The 21,773-nt window shown below is 38.8% G+C and overlaps 1 protein-coding gene across 1 annotated transcript in view; it reads left to right on the top strand.

The window, feature by feature from the left end:
* Positions 1–21,773, top strand: part of ROBO1 (roundabout guidance receptor 1) — a gene marked incomplete at both ends in the record, with an annotated part of 537,364 nt that overhangs the window by 413,164 nt on the left and 102,427 nt on the right. Inside the window, one exon of the mRNA XM_082336493.1 lies at positions 5,910–6,067. Within this exon, the coding sequence (XP_082192619.1) occupies positions 5,910–6,067 (158 nt within the window). The remainder of the gene's footprint in view (positions 1–5,909; positions 6,068–21,773) is intronic.

The following is a 21,773-nucleotide window of genomic DNA, read 5'->3' as shown; positions in this document are numbered from 1 at the left end:
GAATGAAAAATAACGAACGACAATAAATATATTTGTTTTAATGTCTTTGTATGCATTCAGTATGTTTATTGCCAAATGCCTCAACGTTTAATTGCTTTTGCAGTGTAGCATATTGCTTGATTCAAGCATATCACTTGTATTTGTCATCAGCACCTTTTAAAAGATGTGATCCAGTAGGTGTAGCACTCCTTGATTTTTTTTTTTTCTATGTTAATGGTTTAGAAGCGTGCAGGTGTTGTATACATGTGTTTGCTAACATGTATTGCTTAATATAATAGGGAATGACAGTTTTTTCCCAGAGAGGGTAACGCTTGACCTTCAGTAGATACTAAGATCCCAGTTTGGTGGTGCTGTATAAAAAGCAATCAATCAAAAACGTTACTCTTTGGAGAGAATACATTTTAAAACAACTTAAAGGTTACAGTAATTGAGGCAGTACATTTTGTTAACATTTTAGAAGTGTGATTTCATTTCACTGCTGCTATTTCATGCATCTGACTGCGCCTTATGATCAGACTCTTTACAAGGAGCAGTCTCTTCTATCTGGAAACCAGTTCAATGCAAATTCTTAGACTGTGTAGTCAGGGAAGTCCTGTGTCGTAGGAGGGCTGGCACTGTGAGAGAGTTAAACTGGTAGGCCACGTGTCTAGTTTCTCTTTGATTGTGACTTCATGGGATTAGAACATTTATATAACCTCCCGAATCCCATTTTTCATTTTCCTAATCTTACAGCATTTTACAGCAAGTGCACATTGTCGTTGTTTTGTTCCTCATATTAGATGGAAACGTTCTTTGTAATGCTGTTGTTTTGTTTGGGGGAAGGGAACACAAACATTGAAATACTTGTTATAAATTCACAGGAATTAAAATAATAGAATTAGTGGGTATTAAAAAAATTAAAATCTGTTACATGGAGATTTTATAACAAAATTAACCAAAAGGCAGGGCAGTGGGCCTTTAGTCGGGTTGCGTTGCTCAGCTTTAGCACAGAGTTTGATGTTAGCAAAACTTACTCGTTAGTTAGTTGATGTCTGGTTGTTTGGTAAAGTAGTGTGAGGAACGAGCATTTCTTCTGTTTATTTCACTTCTCCACATTTTTGAGGCATGTGCTACAATACAAAGAAACATTTACATTATCTTCACGCTGAAAGAAGGGAAATTGTTGGGGTTGTCTAATTGCGTGACACTTTGGCTCCCTGATCTCACTCCAACAGCTAGCCTTGCAAAACAGCGTGCTTTGTCCAGGGCAGTGCAGGAGAGTTAGCAGGAAGCAAGTCTGGATGATCTCTTTTAGAAGAGTTGAAATGGATTAAGATTGCCTTAATCTGATTATGAAACTGCACCCCAGACTTCTTCATTTCCCTCTCTTCCTCTGTGCACCGGCTGACCATGGCTGTAATATCTTGTTTGATAAGGGATCCTGGATATATTTTGATGCACTGCTTTGAACTGATCTAGCGTGAAGTGTCTAGCCAGTCTGACTAGAATAGACCTGTAATCAAAATTTCCAGGAGATTTTCCTATTTCCAGCTCTTAAATGATACGACCGGTTAGGCATGTTATCCACAATGTATGGTGGTAATTAGTGTGTTCTTTACAAATTCATTCTTTTCACTTATTGACTAAAGCTTTCTGGTTGGTTTCTTTTTTCTTGTGTATTGCTTTGGCTTTCTTTATTGCCTTTGAACTAGATCACAGTTATTTAATGATAAACTCTAGCAATAATCTTTCTTAAATATCTGCAGTGTGTATATGCAAAAACCCCCTGCCTACCTACCTCCCATTTCACCCAGTAATGACTCCCTACTCTTTGTCATAGTAGCCAATAAAGAACTTAAGAAAAAAACACTGGGTGCTGCATTTTGAAAAGTACTGTTTAAAGTTTACACAAAAAATACTGTCTCTACATTGCTTGTCAATAAAAATTTATCCTCAAGTGATTGCTAGTTCCTTTCTGCTCTGGGAAAGATTCTCTGGGGAAAGTGTAATTGCTTTATTGATTGAATAGTACATGATTTTAAATAGTTGTATGAGTAGGTGACTTTTAAAGTGGAGTTACAGAAGTTGCTCTTGAACCTGATTAGTTCAGCAAGCATAGCATAAAAATGTTTTCAGCACAAACACAGGAGTTCAGAGTTCAGGCCCCAAGATCATGGAGTTGTCCTAGCTGTGCGATGACAATTACAATCATTATTCGCTGTATGTTAGAAAATAGTAGAGTAAATTTTAGAAAACCTTACCCACAGAATGTCGGAAATGTAGGGGCTTTTTATATCTATGAAGATTCTACACTGAATTTGTTAAAAAAAAGAAAAAAAGGCAAGCATCCTCTTAATTTATATATTTTTATTCCGGCTGCGTATATATAGAAAGAGGGGCATGTGGTGAAATTTGACCCTTTGGTCACTTGGTGCAACTTCTGTTTCTTCTTCTTTCATGTTCTTTAGTTGGGAGAAGTGAAAAAAAGTAATAGTATGACCAGGGGCTCCAAGCCAGATCAAGTCTTTATTAAAGTAAATAGAAAAATTCTTTTACTTCAGCAGAAGCAGTGTCAGCCCAGCCAGTTACGCTACATGATTTACTGTATCTGGATGGCTTGAGGGCTACTTGGGAACACAAGAAGTTGCATCTGTTTATTAATGCTATATTCAGTATAAACGGAATAAATATATATAAGTTTTTCAGTGTATGTAAGTAGTATATTAATGCTCCCATAACCAAAATAATTTGAGGTATCTAATTTTGATGCATCAGGAGTTAGGGGAATGTAGTAAGGAAGCTGTAAGAGAATGCAGGTTAAACTTAATGAAGTTTTGTTGAAAGCAGAAGGGAAGCTAGAGAATTGGTCTTTTGACTTACCTTTCTGATTAACTAAAAATTACATCATTCCCCTTTCTGAAAATATTATTTCCTCTAGATGTGACCTGAATTAATTTTATAGCTGAAAACATTGTCAATTTTCCCTAGTCCATTTCGTTTTTAGAGAGAGAATTTCTTCATTCTTAGATGGAACATGCTTTCTCAGGTTTTTGTACACCAACCAATAGGTGCACAGGTTTGGGTTCTTTTTTAAATAGACTTTCTAGACTAGGTCTGTTTGAGAGATCTAGTTCATCCAAGAGAACGTGTTCATCCAACAGTATCTCATTGTTGTAGACTAGCTGACCTCCAGAGGTCCCTTCCAACCTAAATTATTCTATAATTTCTTCCTTAAGTCCTGTCATTCTGTTGTATTAGTTTGTATTGTTAAAGGGATAGAGGCTGTCGTGGTTTAACCCCAGCCAGCAACTCAGCACCACGCAGCCGCTCGCTCACTCCCCACCAGTGGGATGGGGAGAGAATCGGAAGGGTAAAAAGGGAGAAAACTCGTGGGTTGAGATAAGAACAGTTTAATAATCGAAGTAAAATAAACTAGAACAGTTAAATAGGCAAAGCAAAAACCGTGCACGCAAACAAAACAAAACAAGGAATTCATTCACTACTTCCCATCGTCAGGCAGGTGTTCAGCCATCCCCAGGAAAGCAGGGCTCCATCAAGCGTAACGGTTACTTGGGAAGACAAACGCCATCATGCCTAATGTCCCCCCCTTCCTTCTTCTTCCCCCAGCTTATATATACTGAGCATGACGTCATATGGTATGGAATAGCCCTTGGGCCAGTCTGGGTCAGCCCTCCCCCTGGCTGTGCCCCCTCCCAGCTTCTTGTGCCCCCGGCAGAGCAGGGGAAGCTGAAAAAGTCCTTGACCAGTGTGAGCGCCACTTAGCACCTATTCAGAGACAGCTTAGCACTACTTAGCAAGAACCAAAGCATCAGTGTATCATCGACATTGTTCTCATCCTAAACCCAAAACACAGCCCCATACCAGCTACCAAGACGAAAATTAACTCTATCCCAGCTGAAACCAGGACAAGGCATTTTATCCTTGATTATCCTCTTTAAGTCCATCAGTATCTTCTGACTCCAGGGCATCCAGAAGCCTCAATAATTAGACTGAAATATCTGGAATGTTAGAGCTTCAGTATGGAAGGGGATTGGTAAATTCAGATGATGTCTGGTGAGGTCTGCAATATATTTCAGTCTTGTTGGTGCACAGATGTGTTTGGGTACTTCCAGAAATTATTTCCTGTTTCTAGAACAGTGGTAAAATATTCTGTATTTATTGCTTTTGATTCCCGTCTACAATTCTATATCAATTGGGAACTTTCCCTGTTGTATATTATGTTACAATGAGCCAAGCTGGACACATACGCCTGTGGCTGTAGCTACTGAATGGTAGGGTATCAGAATGTAAGGTAGATGTACTTGAGAAGAAAAAATAGAAGATAGTCCTACTGATTATTGACAGGGCTATTTGCCAATAATCCTCCAAAACAAAGAACTACAAGTCGTTTTTGCTCCCTCTCTTCATTTTAGATTATATAGCATTGCAGAAAGTAGGTGTGAGAAAGGTATATCCCTCTGTCCCAAAGTAGATGACCCATTTGCCCTCAGACCATTTTACAAGGTCGTAACAGCGTGAAAGACCTTACAGAGAGGAATGGTTGGGTGGCAGTGCTATACCTGCCAATCTGTAAGCACACCCACATTCCTTAATGTCTAACAATAAATCACACTTTGCTTTGAAGCAGCATTAACAACCAAACCATTATTCAGTAGTGAATGTCCATATATCTGTGGTCCATGGCTTGGGGGATAAATTTTTTGCTGTGGATTCTTGGCACTATTTACTGTTGACACAAGGTTGTTGCAGGTAGCAGGAGTGACAGATAACTTTGTCAAAATCCTAAGAGTCCTTTGGTTGTAATGTATTTTTCCATTACCACATCCTTTGTTCAGTGTGGATGGTGTAACAGCAGCGGAGAGGACTAGAATGTTATATTTGTTATCATTTGAGTTACTTATTTTTAGATTAAACCTAATGCCACTTACTTGGCAAGGCTTAGGAATGCCATTATTCTGTTTAACTGTGTCGCTGTGTAGTGGTCTGCTGAGCACAGTATGATGTCTCTCTTCTCCCAAAAAGAAAAATAATCACACAGCTATTGATAAAATTCATAGTGGGTGATTGGAGGGAACTAGAATTTCCTCGGCCTGGGCTTGGCCAAATGATTAGAAAGAACAAATTCTAGTAATGAAGCCACAATAAAAATGTTTCCTTCTGTGAAAAGGTAGTAAAATTGACTTCTTCCAAATAAAGGATGTGGTCCTGGCTCAGGCTAAGGGGTGGCTCCCAGAGGTCAGGATTTTTTTTTTTTTTTCATGGAAAAGACACAAGCCAAATTGCAAAGATGAGTTTGGCTAAAGCTGCACAAATGTTTGGCATCTTATAACGTCATCAAAGAACTGGGAAGTTTAGCTAGTTTGTTCATCTTTGCCATAAATTCACGAATATGTGCAATTCATATGGCCAGTGGCCAATCTTCAAACAAAAGTCTTTGAGTTATTGGCAGACTGACCTTGTGTCTCAGAAAAAGAGGGGCAGAAAGCAATCTCTGCCGTGCTTCTCCTCAGGTGACGTTTTACCTGAGCCAAAGACATTGTGCCTTCTTCAGCTGTGATAGGAATCCTGTGCTCACAGGCTAGGTAGATGCTATGAGAAATACAACCAAGCGAGGCAGCTGTTCTGTGTGGACAGTCCTATGTCTGTGTCAGCCTTTCACCTCTGGCTGTGTTAAAAGTCACTTGGCTTGTATGTTGGAAGTTAAATATGAGTTGTACCTGCGTTTTCTCTGTCACTGTGTGGAAGTACCAGAGACCTTCCACAGATGCCAATTGAAATTCATCAACTGAATTGTTCATTAATATAAAGCACAATGACAACAGGGACTATTAAAGGCCAAAACAAAACACTTTGTTGTGCTGTTGGTGTATTGTTGGGTAATTTTTGCTTAATTTTCTTTATTCTTTCAGTTCTACGGGATGACTTCAGACAAAATCCATCAGATGTAATGGTAGCCGTGGGTGAACCTGCAGTGATGGAATGTCAGCCCCCAAGAGGTCACCCAGAACCCACTATATCATGGAAAAAAGATGGCACCCCGCTAGATGACAAAGATGAGAGAATTACAGTAAGTATAAAAAGTTTTTCAGACAATGCAAAAATCAACTAATCTAAAATTACTAGTTTCTTTAGCATGCAGGCATCCAGCCATGCTGTACTTTGTAGGATCTGTCCTTTCCATGCCTCAGAGGCAAGGCTAGTTTGCATTTAGCTTGGAATGCATTCTCTCGTCTCATACTACTTCATTGCAGGGTATGCATTTGTTTGTTAAAGAGGACCATGCAAAACCTATGTTCTTCTCTTCCTCAGAGGAATTAGAAGCTTGCGGAAATGAAATTCATTATATTTGTCGCTGTCCTATAATTTTTTTCCCTTTTATCCACTTACAAATTTCTGCAACCTGTAATATCTGCCTTCTTTGGTTGGAAAGAGGAACTACTAGTAGTCTAGGTGAGACCTTCTTTTGTAATTCTGTTGAAAAGAATCTATGTAGAAAAGTTGTACATTGTATTAGAAAGGATAAGAAGGTTTTTGGGATATAGTCACGTTTCTTTAGAGAGATGGTGGCTTATCCTGCCCTCTCAAATTAAGCTGTTTGAGGTGTTGTTATGCTCATTTGTATTTGTGGCTTGCTGAATACAGTGTGTGATTATTCAAGAGTGTGGATAAAGCAGCTTCTCAAATCAGAAAACTATCTGTCTTTTAATTTTTGACATGTGAAACAATAAGCTCTTGTGCCTAAATGGCTTGAAGAAATGGCAATGGAAAATGGAGTTCAAAAATCATTTGTATGCTGCCAACATGGTGATACAAAACATCTTTCCATATGGTGAGAAACCGTATCATCTGAAAGCACATACCATATAGGATCCTGTTGGTACTGGGAGGATTACTAGCGTAAAACAAGATCAGAGGCAATTACAATTTATATACCACAATCGTATGCTGAAATGAGGGAAATTTTTAGTGGAAGAACACTTAAACCCCAGCAATCTAAGTAAAAAAATACCATTTTTGTTTGAGATTTAAATTGCCTGTTGTTCCATTTGTTTTTTACAAACAAGACAAAGCTCAGGCATTCTGTAGTTGTGGCAGCGTATGCATACATTTAAATTTTTAAGTACCCTACCGAACCTATACTGATTGCTGGCTATTAACTCAATTCCTCCAATCATACTTGCTAGGAACTTGCAATTTCCTTTTCAAATCTCCTTCCCACTGTGACAAGTCAATTGACCTGAGATAAAGAGAAGATTCCAGTGCTACTTTTTTTTTCAGGAAATGCTTTCTAAACTTGCATTTTCTATTGCTATAGTTTATTATCTTGAAGGATTTTCAGGTGTTGCCTATTAAGTACATTTCTTTCATTATACATGAAAACTGCTCTTCCTCCCAGCTGCCAGAACAAAGGCATACCCAGAACAAAAGCAACTATCACTGACTGGCAGTGCCACCTGTATTTATTAAAAGTGTGCTTATGACGGAATAAAGACCCTCAGTTTGGTTTTCTGTTGTGGTGATTGTATCAAATACTCACCTACATGGTATTCTTTCACCATGACATCTGGCGGAGTTATCTTGCGTTATCAGTTTCTGCTTCCAAAAACAAACAAATGAAAATGAGTTTTGATGTAGGTGTAGATATACACTTGTTTCACCTGCCCAAATGAGTGTTTGTTTTCAGAGGGGTAAATTAACAGTGCTGCGATAGCTAGCTCAACTGCATTCATTTACGTCCCATTTGCCTGGCATTGTCTTACGCAGCACGATTAATGTCATGGCTGCTTTCTCACGCAGGCAAGAGACTGAAGCTACATTGTAATGCAGATTTGCATCGACTTACAGCTGTAGCAGGATCTTGCCAAGTGGATAAATATGCATTCAGATGTACGTCTTAACAGCTTTGCAGTAACCATCTGTATTATCTTGCTAGTGGCTCGGAGGCAAGGGGAGATTGGGACCTGGAATGGACAACATGCTAAAGGACAGATGGGCAAAAAGTATTTATTTTGAAACCTGACTTAGAATTATTCCATTTCTGTTAACTTATCTCCTTTAGGTCATTTCCATTTCAGTTTAGCAACAGGAACATAAAGAATTAAAAGAGTACAACAGCTGACATAAGGATGAAGTTGTTGGGGTTTGAGTGACAGATGTCATTTTTACATGAAATCAACCTTTTTTTAAAAAAAAAAAAAAAAGTTTTTCATTTAAGTTCCTATATTTAAAATGAACACCTACATTCATTTGATAGCAAAATTATCATTGACTCAGTGAGACTAAATTTCAGGTAGCATAGTGTACAGGTGTTACCTTCCTCTTTTTAAGCCATGAAATTACCAAATCAGGAAATACCAAACTATATGCGTTGGTGCTCAATATATATGTAATACCAGTGGGCATTTAATCAATGAAAATACTTCAATGGCTCCAATTCTAAAGCATTTACAGTTGTTTTCATTCTTAAAGGCTTGTTGATCTTTGACTCATTGCCGTTTTAAGAGTTCTGTAAGTGTCGAAGTCTGTTTAAAGCATTTCATACTAATGCTTTCTTTTCTGACAAGAGATTTAAAATAAACATTAAGTTTGTACTTTTTTTGGAATAAGGGATGATGCTTGACAGCTCTTTTTTGGATCATATCTATACTTTCTTCAAAAAGGCAATATGTCCATGAAGCAGCCTTATTTTTAATTTATGGAAGCTTTTTTTCTCATCCGCAATGACAACGTTGGTCTTTGATTTAGCAGAAGTGGGCTTTACAGACTGGGTATTAAGGGTGCCAGAGAAACAGAGGTGGTAGCTTGGTTCCTGACAGAGTTTGAAGCCAGAGATGTAGATAAATAGCAGTTAAATAAGATCCAAGTTAAGGCACAACTTCCTCTGGAATGCAATAAAAAGAAAATATTATTTTGTCCTGGTAGGGTTAAGGGAATCGATATGTTTATGTAGGTGAGATAATAAAAATCAAAGTAGTCTTTGCATATTTTTGGTCCATTTGTAGGGCAAATAAATGTGCTTTGAAGAGAAATAAATTTATGTGTTTTTCAGGTTATAAACAGTAGTGAATGGAACAAATAAGAAATGAAAGTAAGGGTGTGGGCACAGCTATCTGTGGTGGGGATTATAGAAGCAAACGTTTTCTTTGAGCACAGCTCTCCCAGTACTGCTCAGTTTTAGCACATCAGACTCCATGTAGGCTCTTCAGTGTACACATGTCCACTGGGTGCATCTGATGAAGAATCATCATCAAAACATTTTTTTTTCTCTCTGCTCTTGAATATGTTGTCTATAAACAGTTTTCTCAGCGCTTTGGAGCTAAACGTGATTTTTCTCATGTGTATTCTTTACACCACAATATGAAAGCATACGCTTGATGTGGCTAATCCCTCTCCATATATTACAAATGAAGCGGGAATGAGTCTTGCATGTGAAGCAAATGCTTATCTTTAACTTAATTTGTTGAATTGAAAAACAATTATCATGAGGCCAGAGCAGAACTACTGCAATTCTGTGCTCATCTAGTTAATTTTTCTCCTGGGATTACTGGGGAATCAAGAATCCCTCCTATAATATATATAGCTGAAAAGGAGTGCTTCAGTGCAGTCCAGTGAATAGCTCTAATTTCTCACTGCGAACCTTGTAAAAATACACTGTATTTTTGCAATTCCTGAAACGTTCCGTCTGCACGAGGAGAGGCTGTGCGACTCTCCTCTTGGAGGTGAGACACAGTGGAGAAAGAAGATGCAAGGCCTTGTCTATGAGTAAGAGAGCAGGGAGCTCATGGGGTGGGGAAGTTCCTCGTTCTGTTTCCAGCCCTTAGTGGTGTTTATGCATTTGGAATCGCTGTCTTGCCAGGTGAGTTCAGAGACCTGCGAATTGCTTGGGGCGAGGATCTAGGCCAGGACTCTGGGCTTCTAGGTATCCTCACCAGGAACAGGCTTGCTTCCAGCCCCATCGGTCTAGTCATCTCCTTTGCATGGCAGCCCAGTTTCATTAGGACGTAGCCACGTGTTTCAGGCACTTACCTTGGCGCCGAAAGCTATGAGTTTGCATTCCCTCGGGCTGAGGAGGAAGTGCAGTCGGTTTCCTAGTTTCTGCTGACTGCTGTAATCCCTGAACTTGGTTTTTCCAAATGTATTTTGTCCAGATGCAGTTGGCAGGAGCATCAGTGGCCATGAGTACCATTAGCAATGACTTGCTTGGGCACTTACAGCGATTGCAGTGAATATTGGTTGCCTGTAAGCCTGTGAATACCTCCGGTGTGCCTCCATTCACTTCTCAGCCATCTTCCTGTTGTACCCCAAAACCTCCCACTACTTTTCAAATGGTGTCCCTGCTGCCTTCCTACCACACACCACTGCAATGAAATTTTCACCTCATTCCCCATCCATTTCCTTCATCTCACAACCTGCCCTTGCATCCACCGAGCCTTTTTCTCCCACCTGTCTAGGCCCACTCTATCATCTGACTAGTGCTAACTGCTTGTGTGGAGGTAACAGTTTGGAAGCTCAGGTAAGCAAAACCTCCTGCTGTATGCTGTGATGTAAAGGCACTCTTCCTCTGGCTTTGCTGCTGATGTAAATGGCTGGTGTGCTGTGATTTGTAAGGGATGCGATGTTGTCTGTCTGCTTTAGGTTTGCGCAGAGCCTCCCTTAAGGAACTGTGTTGCTGCTCCGTCGTCTTTGTGAATCCCAAATGCAATTGCCTGTATATAAGATGCTGACATCAGTAATCTAACCAAGATGGTGGGGCCTTTGAGCATATCTTTAGGCAAAAACTGGCAATAATTACAGACTCTCAGGAGCACAAAGCGTTCAAAGAGGATTTTGTGGATCTCCCATCTAGACAGGGGAACCTCCATGCGCTTTTGGATATCTCTCTCAATCTGTCTCATATTTTAGGGGCAATGCCTGCATAATTAACTAAGCCTCAGTAAAATCAGGATGCAGTCAGAGTGCCTGTAATTATCAATACTTTCCCAGTGGGAGAATGTATACATATCTTGCATAAGCTCCGGAGCAAGTTGATGTTTGAGCCAGGTTTGGAGGTCAGGGTTTCACAGTTTCTGTTGTTCCTGCCTCATGACCAGTAGTAGCCCATGCTTCAGAAAGCTTCCTAATTGTTCACATGAAGTCCTGGTATAGGGGGTTTAAAAAAAAAAAGCTATGCATACTGAACATGACATTTTAATAGGTAAAATCTTTTACATATACATGAAAAAGGATGCTGGTACCTAAAAAAGAAATCCTTTGTAATTGAACACAAAAAAGCCTTTGCATTGAAACTTTGGTGCAGCACTGTGATTACAATTTCCCTCTCTTTCGTATTAACTCTTATCTATCATTTATCCTGAATCATCCTCATTCGATTTTTAAAAGAAAAAGCTTGAGAAGCCATTTATCTTTCCTTGTTCAAGTTTCTTAGCTTTTAAGATCAAAGTTACAGGATGAATAATGCATACAGGTTTTCATTCCTTTTTTGTGTGGCTGTCTTGTGACATCAACAGTTTTGAATTACTTACACTCTTATTTTAGATAAGTTGTAACTTGAATTCTTGATTCCTCTTGTTTCCTGGCCCTTAAATAGTACATCACAAATATGAAGCATTTATTGTGCCTTGCACAATGCTATTTTTACACGAGTGAGTGATGAAAATGTTTTCTACAAAATATGAAAACAAAGCCTCTGATCTTCTGCTGTGACAGGAAAACCTCCTTAAAGGTACCATCCACAGGAAGACGTTTTATTTATTTGCCCCAAATTTTTTGTTAATGAGCTGTCAAAGAGAACTTGGTTCATTCTTCTTGGTGGAGACCATTCACAGCCTCATTGTGCTTTGGCAAGTTTAAAACTACATAGGTGATCCCAACATGATCTCGGTCACAGCAAGAAAGAAAAAAGAAATGGAAGAAATTACTATGTCTATCAGTTAAAAAGGAAAAGAGAAAGGGTTGTTTGTATTGGAGGGAACAGTGGAAAAAGCAGAAATTAACTTGCTGTTTAGGAAAGGAGCCTTTCCTTCCAGAGTTAAATTACAGTGGGAAAAATGGCAGAGGGGAGGTGCGTCAAGAAGAAGGAAACAAAACCTGATCGAATTTGTTGCTGTGTGCCGTGCAGGAGTGACAGTCTTAACCCTTTAAAACAGCTATGCTCCTGACAGAAACCATACTGTTATGGTGCCACTCCAAATTAATTCAAGATGTTTATCCTTATTTCTTTCTTCTCCACTTCTCTTTATTTTCTGGTCTCCTCTCGTTTTTCATTAATTTATTAATCTCTTAACATCTTAATCTCCCCAAATTACATGTGTTAGATGCATAGCAAAAGAATGCATATTCTTGTAGAGGACATAACGCTTAGGGTAACATAGTCTGTCCTATGGACAGCTGCATGAAAGAGCATGGCCTGGGTGCACAGCACACAAAGCAATGGGGGTGAGGGGAAGGGGGGAGCAAGTACCTACAGTTCAGGGTTTTATTTCATTTTAATTGTTTTTCTTTTTTGGGGCAGATTAAAGGGCAGGCAGCAATTTCCTATATGCCCCAGGAGGGTTAGAAAGAGAAGTGTATTTTTTCTTCTGATTCCCAATATGTATTTGTTGCCCCCCAGCAATTTCCTTTCTTTCCAGTCCTTTTTCTTCATTCTGTCTTTTTTTTCGCACTCCCTGAGAGGGTTGGCTTCCCAATCTACCTCTCTTTTTCCTTCGTCTGCTGATCCCTACAATGGTGGCTTCCTCAAGGAAGGTTTTGTTAATGGCTTATATTTCTTCTGCTATTAATATTGCTTCCTCTGGCGACAGAACTGGAGCTGCTGTGAGTTAACTTGGCACCTCAAGGGGAAAAAAATGTAAAAGATTGTGAAAAATAATTTGGAACCATGAAGCTGTCCCAGAGGATAGTGAGAATGGCTCTAAATCCTGCTGTTTCTTGCTCTTAGTTTTTCCGAAATGTAACATTGTTTTTCTGCATTCGCGCTTAAAGATCTGTTTCAGGGTCCCTGTTGCTCCTGCTGGAGTCTCTCTGCTCTCCAGATTCCACAAATCATTCAATATGTGTCTTCTGGATCCATCTCCCTTGTTTTCTATTCTGACCACGGCATGTGCTTCTGTTGTCTCCTGCATTATCATCAGGGCACCTTTCCCATCTTCCCCCTCAACTCTCTCTGTGTGCCTGCCATTTCCCCTGCTGTGTCTAAACCACTGGAGTTTCCACATCTGCACAACCACTCTTTCTGTGTTAAGACAAAGAGTTCTCAGGGTATTTTCTGCCATGCTGCTAGTTCCTGTATCATGTTTTTATTATCATGGGCATATCTGAGCTCTTTTCAATGGCATGTTAATCTTTGATTAGCATTTATCACATTGTTTTGTACATTGTTTGTGGTTTTTTTGGCTGAGCCCTGAAAAACATTACCTTCTTCTACAGAGAACCCTGCTCATCTTGGAAGGCTGTAAAAAATCTGACTAATGGCCTGGGCTAACAGAAAGAAAAGAAAATATTGGACGTACTTTTATTTTTGTATTCATTTTCCTCTTCGTCCATCCTATTTGGAGTCTTACCATACTAGCATCATTTTTCAGACTCAGCTCTTTGAGACGAAACTTTTCATCTCTAACACATCCACAAGTAGTTTCCAACCCTGACCACAGCTGTTAATAGCGACAGCTTGTATTTCTACAAGCACTGAAGTAAACGTGGGTTGAAAATCCTAACCTATTACAAGATTCTCTCCTCGCAGCTTTTTGCAGGTTTGCCATTTTAAAAAGCATAGCTATGCAGACTTTGTCAGGCAGATGTGAGCTCATTCAGTTTGCTCTTTGAATCAACCAGAAGCCATATGGCAGCGGTTAATGTGGCGCCAAGCCTGAGCTAATAAGCCCTGCTGAGAGACAGGCTGTATCACTCCAGCACGGTATTGCACTAATACGGCCACACAGCTTCTGTTGCACTGAGGGTAAGGGCAAAATGAGCTTGCGTTGGCTTGAAGTCTCCACATGCCAAGCCAAAGCAAATGGCCTGAAAATGCCCATGTGGACATTCCCTTCCTTCTCTGTAGCTCTTACAGTCAACTGTCCCAAATACTTCTTTGGGGGACAGGATGCTTTCTGCATTAGTGTGACGTTTGCTGCAAGAAAATGGTGAGGAAAAAGCCCGTGAACCAGTTAGTCTAAAGTGTTTGAGTCATGCTCAATGCCCGACATCATTCTAAATGGTTTAAATGGCTCATTATTAACCCTGAATCTTCTATGCAAGGTTGCTAAATAAAGTGTAGGACAGGGTAAACCATGCATTGGTCCACATTTTATGTGACGTGTCTTGTCAGTAGACATCTCCAAAGGATAATACTGGTCTGTGGAATTAGTGGAAAGGGAAGGAGCATCGTGACGCAGGGGAAAAGGATGGCCCAATGTCAAACACCTGTGGACTGAGGAGGACACCAGGTTCTGTAGGCTTGTGCTGGCTATCACAGAGACTAGACTGTGCATTTAGGACCAAACTGACCTCATGTGTTCCCAAGGGCGTGCCTGGTAATAGTGTAACCTACTCTGTGAGGTTGAGATTTATCAATTGTGTTGACACTAACCGAAACTATTGGAATTAAAACTTATCATAATTCAGTGTTAGATTAAAAGTCTCATTATGCATTTAATTGCTGGCATTTTAGACCAAGTTATTGCTGCTCATATTGTCCCTGTAGCTAAGAGTATCTGTTCCTTCTGGTTTTTCTCATAACTTTCAAAAATGGGCCTTTGTATCAGTGATGTGCATTGCTTCAGCTATTTTGTCTTCTCACCACTTAAAATGTTAAGGCATTAGACATGCATAACTATGGTTTCTCGGTATTGTTTCACCCAGCAGTAAGGAAAAGTACTCCTTTAATTTGAACTAAATATATATTTTTCTGTGCTCAACTTTATTTTACACTGATTTCTACTTTTAAATATAAAAGTAAAGTGAAGAAGAATGAAATTCTTTTGCAGATAATCTGCAGACTTAAAGGAATTGGAGAACTCCTCACTGAATCAAAATTCTCCATAGATCTTTTTTTGTCCCTAGTCATGAACTGATGACCTAGATAGTAAAAGAAAATAAATGCCGGCAGCAAATAGGGTATGTGTTAGATATCTGAGTTTTGAGACTTCCACAGGCCTAGACATTAGACTATCAGGATTTTCTTGTTAGAACGGCTTATTGAGAGTTTTGAACCTCTGGGACCATCTGAAATTATAGAAATGGAGTCTGGGAAGCTTCTCCTTAAAAAATAACAAAAAAAACAGGTGGTTGTTATCTCAGCCTAGGTTACTTGAGCTATCGAGAGCATGTAGGACTTTATGATTCGAATGGTTAGGAGCAAAGGTGATTTATTATGCTGAGAAAGTGAATTCTTTGTTTTCTTTGGCTGACAGTCTAGTTGTTGGGGTTTTTGGGGATGGGTAAGGGAGATGAAGAAAGGATGTGGGAGGGAAATTATTTCTTCATTCATTTTATTCTCTTAATGAAAAAGAAACATTTTTGGTTAGTTTTTTTAAGCAGCCAGGAAAGGAGCCTCTGCTTATATTGCACACAATAAAGATGAAGACTGGGTTTAGAAAGTTAATTTTTCTCCTCCCCTCCCTTCATCAGCTGTATGGAAATCCTACATGTAGAGTGTGGACATCCTCCTCTAAGATAAAAATCTATTTCTGGAGACACCGTTCTTCGTAGCCCCTTAGGGACTGCTGTGCTGTGCACCTTCTCCAGTTCCTCATCGTGAGCAAAAACAATGAGAAGCAAAGCAATATTCAAAGAATCAAACTTTTAAAGCCTTTTATGAATCTGACACACCGAGCATTAGGACTCACACTAGGAAGCATGCACACTGTGTACAGGCAGAAAACACGTTCAGAGTGTTTGTTGGACGTGGGACTTTGGATCCCTACAGATCAAATGTTCAAAAAAGCACTAGAAGTTTTCTGTGTTCCAAGGTTCTTTCATGCAGACTTCAGGACCTGTGAGCCTTTTAATTTATTTTTTACTGTATTTACATTTACTTTATACTCATATACAGAGATATTTCCATTAGTAAAGCACAAAAGACCTTTTAACACACAAATATCCTACAGAAATCAATGTATTATTTGTGGCAAGTCTACATCAGTGAAGTGAAGCAATGCAGCTCCTCACTGTGTTCACTGTTTTACAAACACTGAAACTCTGTCCATTTGGGGGGAAGGGAATGGGGCGAGGGGGGGATGAAGTACAGTTTTGTTCTTGAAAGTCTCTAGTGGACCTTATAAATTTGATTGTTCTTGGCATTTTTTATATTCCTTGTCGCTTGCACACCACAGCAACCACATGTTGTCACTTAAAATCTAAATATCAGATCGCTGCTAACTGAGCCTTTATTGTGTATCATGCTTTTTTTAGGAATTAGTTTTGTAAAGTAAAAGTGACATTAACTCTAAAAGCATGTTTAATAAAACCTCAACAATCTATGTGCTGAGTTTGCACATATTATGTTCTCATAATCAGAAGAAAAATGTAGAATAAAAATAGTGGAGAAGAACAGTGCCCATTTTTGGAGCCTTGAACAGATGTAAGTGATTAGAGCTTCTTGTTTGGTTTGCTTTGATTTTTTTGGTCTACTTTTTGAAAGTTCTGTCAACTTCATTTTTGCTTATTTCACTTTGTTTAGATAGTTTTGCCTTACTGAGTTTCCTGTGATGCTTCTGGTTATATGAAAAGTCTAGTCCAAATCACAGCACTTCAAAAATAATAATTTTTCAGTTCTTGGGTTTCCTCAACCCAACAGAGTACTTCTCTCTCTCCAGGTAATAATATACTCACAATTACTTACTGCCAAGTTCAGATATTCACCATGTGCAGTAGTGTGGGACTAACATACACATTGCAGGGTGTTATTCCAGACTCCTGTGTAATATTATGCGGGACCAAGTCTGCCTTCTTATGGTTGCCCTCCTTAAAAGGGAAAGAAAAAAAAGCTACTTTCTTTCCTTATTTAGCTGTAGGACAATTCTTGCTAATACTCATGCTGCATTGAGCAATTAATTGATCCTTTTTTTCCTTCTGAAAAATTGTTATCTAACAAGAATCTATTTGGCACACGGTCACATAGATTGCTCTTCTATTTAACAAGTGTGGGTGGTTAGTTATACTTGGGTCTAATTATACTAATTTTCTTCTAACTCAACAGCTTTGCTTTTGCCTCTCTCTTTGCTGCTGTTGTCAGTTGTCTGCTTGCCTCTGCTAGGCCTCCTGGTTCTGGCTGCATAGGGGAGAATAAATTACACAGATATAAGAGGGGGAAAAGGGAGTAAGTTTTTCCCGCTATAAGTTTAAGACAGAAAAAAAACTCACAAACCTTCCAGGGAAAATAACGCTGTTAAAAAAGCAAAACTTGAGAAAGTGAAATGCTTTCCTGGTGTGTATCTTGAAATATTTTTAGCGCTACATGGAATATATTTAATTTTGAAACTAGCCATAGAGATGTATCCTTAAGTAACTTTGCCTTCCCTCACAAAATGTGAAGTTTGGTTCCTTGAACAAAATGTTTATGACTCAAGATTTCTTAACGATAAGTTTGTGTATTTTGCATCATTGCTTTTCCAAGTGGCTGTGCCCTTCAGAATGCCAAGTTTCTGAAAGCGAAAGATGTTGAAATGATGGCTTGGGCTTCCCTCCACCGCAGCCCACATTCCAGACTCTGCAGATCTGGCTCTTCCCATTCATTTGGAGTCATTTGTCTCTTAGGACTACTTTGAACTCTGGTGTTCAGTTTGAGCATTTCTCTTGGAGTAAGACCTGATGCAAATCAAGTAGGAAAAAAATTGCTTGTTCAGGGTAAAATGTTACCATAGAAGCTGCAGGTATCTGATCGAAGTTATTTTATGGTTCATGGTAGATATTCCAGACTCCAGGAATGAGTGGTTCTGCTCTCTGGCAGGCCTGTATGCTGAACAGAATTAAAGATAAGCTGGTTTTAGCATGAGACTACACAGTCATTACAACCCAGTTTTTAAGAGTGAGCTGCAGAACATTCTCCTGCAGCGAAAATTACTGTACAGTAAAGGAAAGATTGCCTTGAGGTAGAAAGTCTGCAAGCTAAGCAAAGCAGATTGCTGGGCTGCTGCAATCTTCCTGTGTGATTTTGGGCAAGCCTTGAAATTGTTCAGTACTTCTTGTTCAGCATTTCATGAGTTGTGGAACTGAATTCATTCATACATGTAAAGCAGCCTGACACTGTTGCAACAAAGCTATGTTGTGCCACTCTGCCAAAGTGCAAAGTGTTGTTACATCCTAAATCATGAATAGGCTGGGTTTTTTGAGACAAAACAGTAGAGGAATATTCTCACTTATGTACTCAGGCCGTGCTCTGCTCTAGGTGTTTTTGAGTGTATAATACTTGTAGGATCTAGCCCAGGTGCAAATATTTTGAGATTTCCTTTTATTTTGAAGAAAACATCTCTACCATTCAAGTTATATGCTGAAGCGTCAAAGTGGTTTTGAAATAATTATCCCTTGTACTCAAGAATCTCAAAAGTTTATTAATAAACTAGAAATATCTTTATAGTAGGTGCTTTGCATGATTATAACTCCTGGGAAATTTGCATTCACAAAGACTACGATTAGCATGTTTCATGAAAATACACTCTGCACACATCCTGAACTCTCAGGGTGAAATTGTGACATTGCTGAAATCAGTGCGAGTATTACCATTGTCTTCATTGAGACTAATATTTCAGCCTTTCCAAGAAAGCAGATAGTATAATTTATAGCAAGGGAGAAGCCCCTTTTTGAAGTGCTAAATGAGTTGACATTCTTCGTCTTTTTTTGCTGTTGTTGCTGCTTCAGTTTTTGTTGTTACTGGCTTGTTTGTCATTAAGTTACATTCCTTTTGCTAGCTGCAGTTTTTGAACATACTCCATTTTCGCTCTCATTTTTGTCCTAATGAGAGTTTCTGCTAAGAAAATTTCCTTGTTATATGTTTAGCTGGTATCTCTTGTGTTTGTGATTCTTAAGCATTAGGAATTACCCAACTCGAGGTGACAGCTGTAACTCTACTTCTGTCATCCAAAATCAAAGGCTTTGGACCACCAGTATTAGAGGTCATCTATTGTATCTATTATTCTTGAAGCTAACAAAAGTAGGTGGCTGTAACAGGTTTTTCAGTGGGAGAGGAAATCTTAATTTTAGCAATCTGGACATTTTAAGTAGGACATGGGGGAATAACTTTTAAAATTTGCTAAATTAAGAGTAGCTGGAGTAACCAGAGCAAATAAACCCATGACCCTGCTTTTCTAATTATTTCTGATTCGAGAATAGAAGGTAACCTTTGAAAATGTTCACCTTTAGGATTTCAACAGGTGGAGAACTGTATTCTCCATGCATCAACCATCTTAACAAAGGCCATTTCTTCTACTGCTATGAATATAAAGTTCAAGAAAAAGGCAGTTCTTCATCTTTGTAACATATATGTTTCTTAGACTGCAGTGTCAGTTTTACTGTGCTGCCCTGTCAATGAGTCTCAAATTCACCTTGAAGGATCACCCCCAGGGATGCCAGCTGAACCTTTGACCCTTCTGTTCTGACTGTCGCCAAGGTTAACACATCATTACAGCTTGGGGTGTTCGGGGTGCCTGTTCATTTGGAGCCTTTAGCAACCTACACTGTTTCAGATAACTGAAACAGAAACCTCAGCCTCACGCTGCTGTTTCATAGGAGTATGTTTTGATGGTTTTTGAGAATGAATTATGTTTCTTCCTAGTTTTGTGTAAAAATAGATGTCAAATTTTAAAACTTGCAGCTTTATCCCTGTTTTTCCTAAATGACTAAAATAACAACTAGATGGTTACAAGCAATAATAAAAAAGTGAGGAAGCATTTGCTTTTTAAATTTGAAAATGGGCAGATTCATACCTGAACTGTTGCTTACAGTACTACATACCTGCACAGTGCAAAAGTGTATGTGGTGACAGGCAAAAGGACATCACTAAGTATTGGCTTTGTGGGATCAGTTCTAGCTACTGACAGGTTAAGGACACTTTGTTTATTTGGAATTGTCCTACCAAGGTACCGTGTTGGATAATTAGCCTGTTATAATTAAAATGGGTTTTGATTTGCTAACCTAGAAAATTGTATTTGCAAATACTGTTCTTGTCTGTGGGACTCATATCTAGCCAAGGGTACTCTTTTATCAGAGAAGTCTGTTGACACAGATTTTTCAAATATGTATTAAAATTCATTATTTTAATACCTTGTACCTTATAAATATGCTCTTAGCAAAGTTCATATTTTTTCCAAGATTGTTCTCTGATAAAACACATAGGCCTTTTGATTGGCCAGATCTACTTCTGGATACTGGTAATGGCCATCAGTTTTGTGGTTGTGAAATAATAAAAGGAATAGGTATCAAAATCAGTTTTATTCTCTCTCCTACATTGTTTCATATGACTTCCACATATTCTCATTGGAGAATTAACGCTAGCTAATGTTGAAAAGTTTTATAAGGTAAAGATGATCTATTTATACAGGTACAGTGGAGAATGCCAATGCAATTTTTTTTTCTGCTAATCACAGAGATTACTTTTAATCTCAAATGGCACATAGTCTAAAAGGTTTTACCTTTGTATTCTTTCCTCCTTACTTTAAAATAGGCCTACAGGCATTACACTTAGGTACCTATCTGCAGCATTCAGACTGTATACAAAGTTACTCTCTGTCCTCATACATTCAGTTGAGAGAGTTGAGATATTAATGGGACAGTGCGGTATCCTTTTCTGTCCTTTCTATAAACTTTCTCAACACAATCATTTAGGTAACAAGCCTTAAATCACTTATTCCTTTCAGTTAGAACTACATCGTTTTCCTTCGTAGACTTTTCTGGAAACTTAAAATACTCAGTGTAACAGCTATGTTAACTCTGGTTAGGTGTGATCCTGTGGTTTTTCCCTTTGGAAGCTTTTGAACAGTAGTTGACAACACCACAAAAGAGCTTTCTGAAAAGGAAAAGTATTGTTTATTTAACCACATGATCACACAGAAAGAAAAAACCCAACACTTCAAACCACTCTAATAGCTATGTGCCTAACTGATGAATTTAGCATCTAAAATTTCTTTTTGACAGAATCTCATATGTATACCTTCTTCCAAATCGCCGCTTAATGAGCTTCTGGTTTTCTGCTCCTCAAGGAAGTGTGCATCTCATCTCGGGTTTTCGCCTCCTCCTGTGTCTCAGGAGCAGAGTTGCTGCTTTGGGCTACAAGTATGTCAGGCTCAGCAGAGGCCCAGTCCTAGTCTTCTGCTTCAAGGTGAATTTCTCCTAAGCATTTGTTGAAAAGTTACCATTAGGATCATAAGCTCATGGTTTTGTGGTATGTTTCCAGGTAATCATGCTATGAAATTAGCTTGCTCTGTGTGAGCAGAATGAGCCTAGATCAAAATCTAACACGTTATTAAAGGCAACTCTAAATACAGAAAATACGCTATTTTAATATTCTATGCATCGAATAGCCTGCATATCAGATTTTTCTTTTCATGGATGTTTGAAAGTGTCAGTAATAACATCTATAGTACAGCATTTATGCTTTAGTTCTTACAGGTCTTGAACAAAAGTTTAAAAGATTTTCCAGAATTTCAGTATTTAGAATTCAGTATTCAGAAATTTAAGGACTATTTAAGCATTTTCTGAAATATAGTAAAAATATTCATATTATATTCCACCATACATTTCTTGCCAAACTTTAGGTCTGGGGAGAACAGGTAGCGTTCACTGTA

The sequence above is a fragment of the Platalea leucorodia genome (assembly GCF_965183815.1).
Source record: "Platalea leucorodia genome assembly, chromosome: 2".
In the NCBI taxonomy this organism is placed as follows: Eukaryota; Metazoa; Chordata; class Aves; order Pelecaniformes; family Threskiornithidae; genus Platalea; species Platalea leucorodia.
Note: the sequence above shows the minus strand (reverse complement) of the source record. Positions and strands in the feature narration are given on the sequence as shown.